The sequence below is a fragment of the Penaeus monodon genome, chromosome 34, assembly GCF_015228065.2.
Source record: "Penaeus monodon isolate SGIC_2016 chromosome 34, NSTDA_Pmon_1, whole genome shotgun sequence".
NCBI lineage: Eukaryota > Metazoa > Arthropoda > Malacostraca > Decapoda > Penaeidae > Penaeus > Penaeus monodon.
In genome coordinates, this window is record NC_051419.1 from 12,981,959 (window position 1) to 12,983,119 (window position 1,161).

Consider the following 1,161-nt stretch of genomic DNA (forward strand, 5'->3'; position numbering starts at 1 on the left):
GTAAGGAGTCTAAATTGCATACAAGGCTTTACTTGAGTGATTTATTGTAATTATTCTAGTTAAATTCACTGTAATTTCCCTGATATATATTTTGCCCTCTTCATTATTGTAAAACAAACATTTGTGGTAGTATTTAGGAAACTGTCAATAAAACATCTGTACTGGCAAAGTTCTACATACAATCACTTCAACAAAGGCAATAAGAATCTGTAGACTTCTTTGGTAATTTATTATGAAATAAGAAACCTTGATGCTTATTTTGCTAGTTATAATAGCAACACGCTTGTTTCAGACATACAATATTTAATCTTTTATCCATACTTGTTTTTGAAACTTTTCAATTTTGCTCTTTGTTTACCATTTTTGCCCACAAGGCAGTGCTCATGTGGCAGTTATTTTGCAAACGTGTTCAGCCTTGTTGGAGTGTTTATAGCTTTCACTGGAGTTCAAAGTGTGGAGGTTGTGGCAGTTACTTGACAATGCGCCACTATCGGTCTTGCTCTCAGATCATTGCAAGTTTCCAGTGGATATGGACAGGACACAGCTAGCTAATTAGAAGAAAAGGGTTCCATTTTAAAAGTTACTGTCTTCTGAACAGGTGTATGGGGTTGTTTAGGGAATAAAATGGAAATTTCTATATAAGCAAAAATCTACCTTATATTATTGATTTGCAGTTATATTGTCAAGTATTTGATGAAGATGTATTTGTCATCACATATTTCTTTGCTTTTCTCTCTTTTATTGGTAGGTTTAGGGGGAGCATACTATAATGATTGGAAAGGAATTGGTTAAGAGAATGTAATCTGGATCATAAATTAACATTGTTAATTGGCTAATAATAATTTATATTCAGTATATAGAAAGTATAATTAACAGTAAGGTATATTTTTAAAATTTGATTTTATATTTCAGAATTTTTTCTAAGATGCCTGAACCTAAGCCATTTGAGCGCCTTCCGGGCAATGTGAAGCCGTTGCACTATGCCGTCACTCTCCAGCCCAATCTTGTCAAATGTGTTTTTACTGGTTCCGAAGATGTTGACATTGAGGTAATGCATTTCTGTTTGACACTCTTCAGAATTGAAATAATGTGGTAGTTTATTATAGATTTTGTATTGGGTATTTCAAGTAAAGAGTATGCAAGTTATACATTGCTTGAGCC

At 33.2% G+C, this 1,161-nt stretch overlaps 1 protein-coding gene across 1 annotated transcript in view; it reads left to right on the forward strand.

Annotated features, from left to right (window-relative positions):
- The window catches only part of LOC119594608 (puromycin-sensitive aminopeptidase-like), a gene marked incomplete in the record, with an annotated part of 34,909 nt that overhangs the window by 2,833 nt on the left and 30,915 nt on the right, over positions 1-1,161 (forward strand). Inside the window, 1 exon segment of the mRNA XM_037943659.1 lies at positions 913-1,048. Within this exon segment, the coding sequence (XP_037799587.1) occupies positions 913-1,048 (136 nt within the window).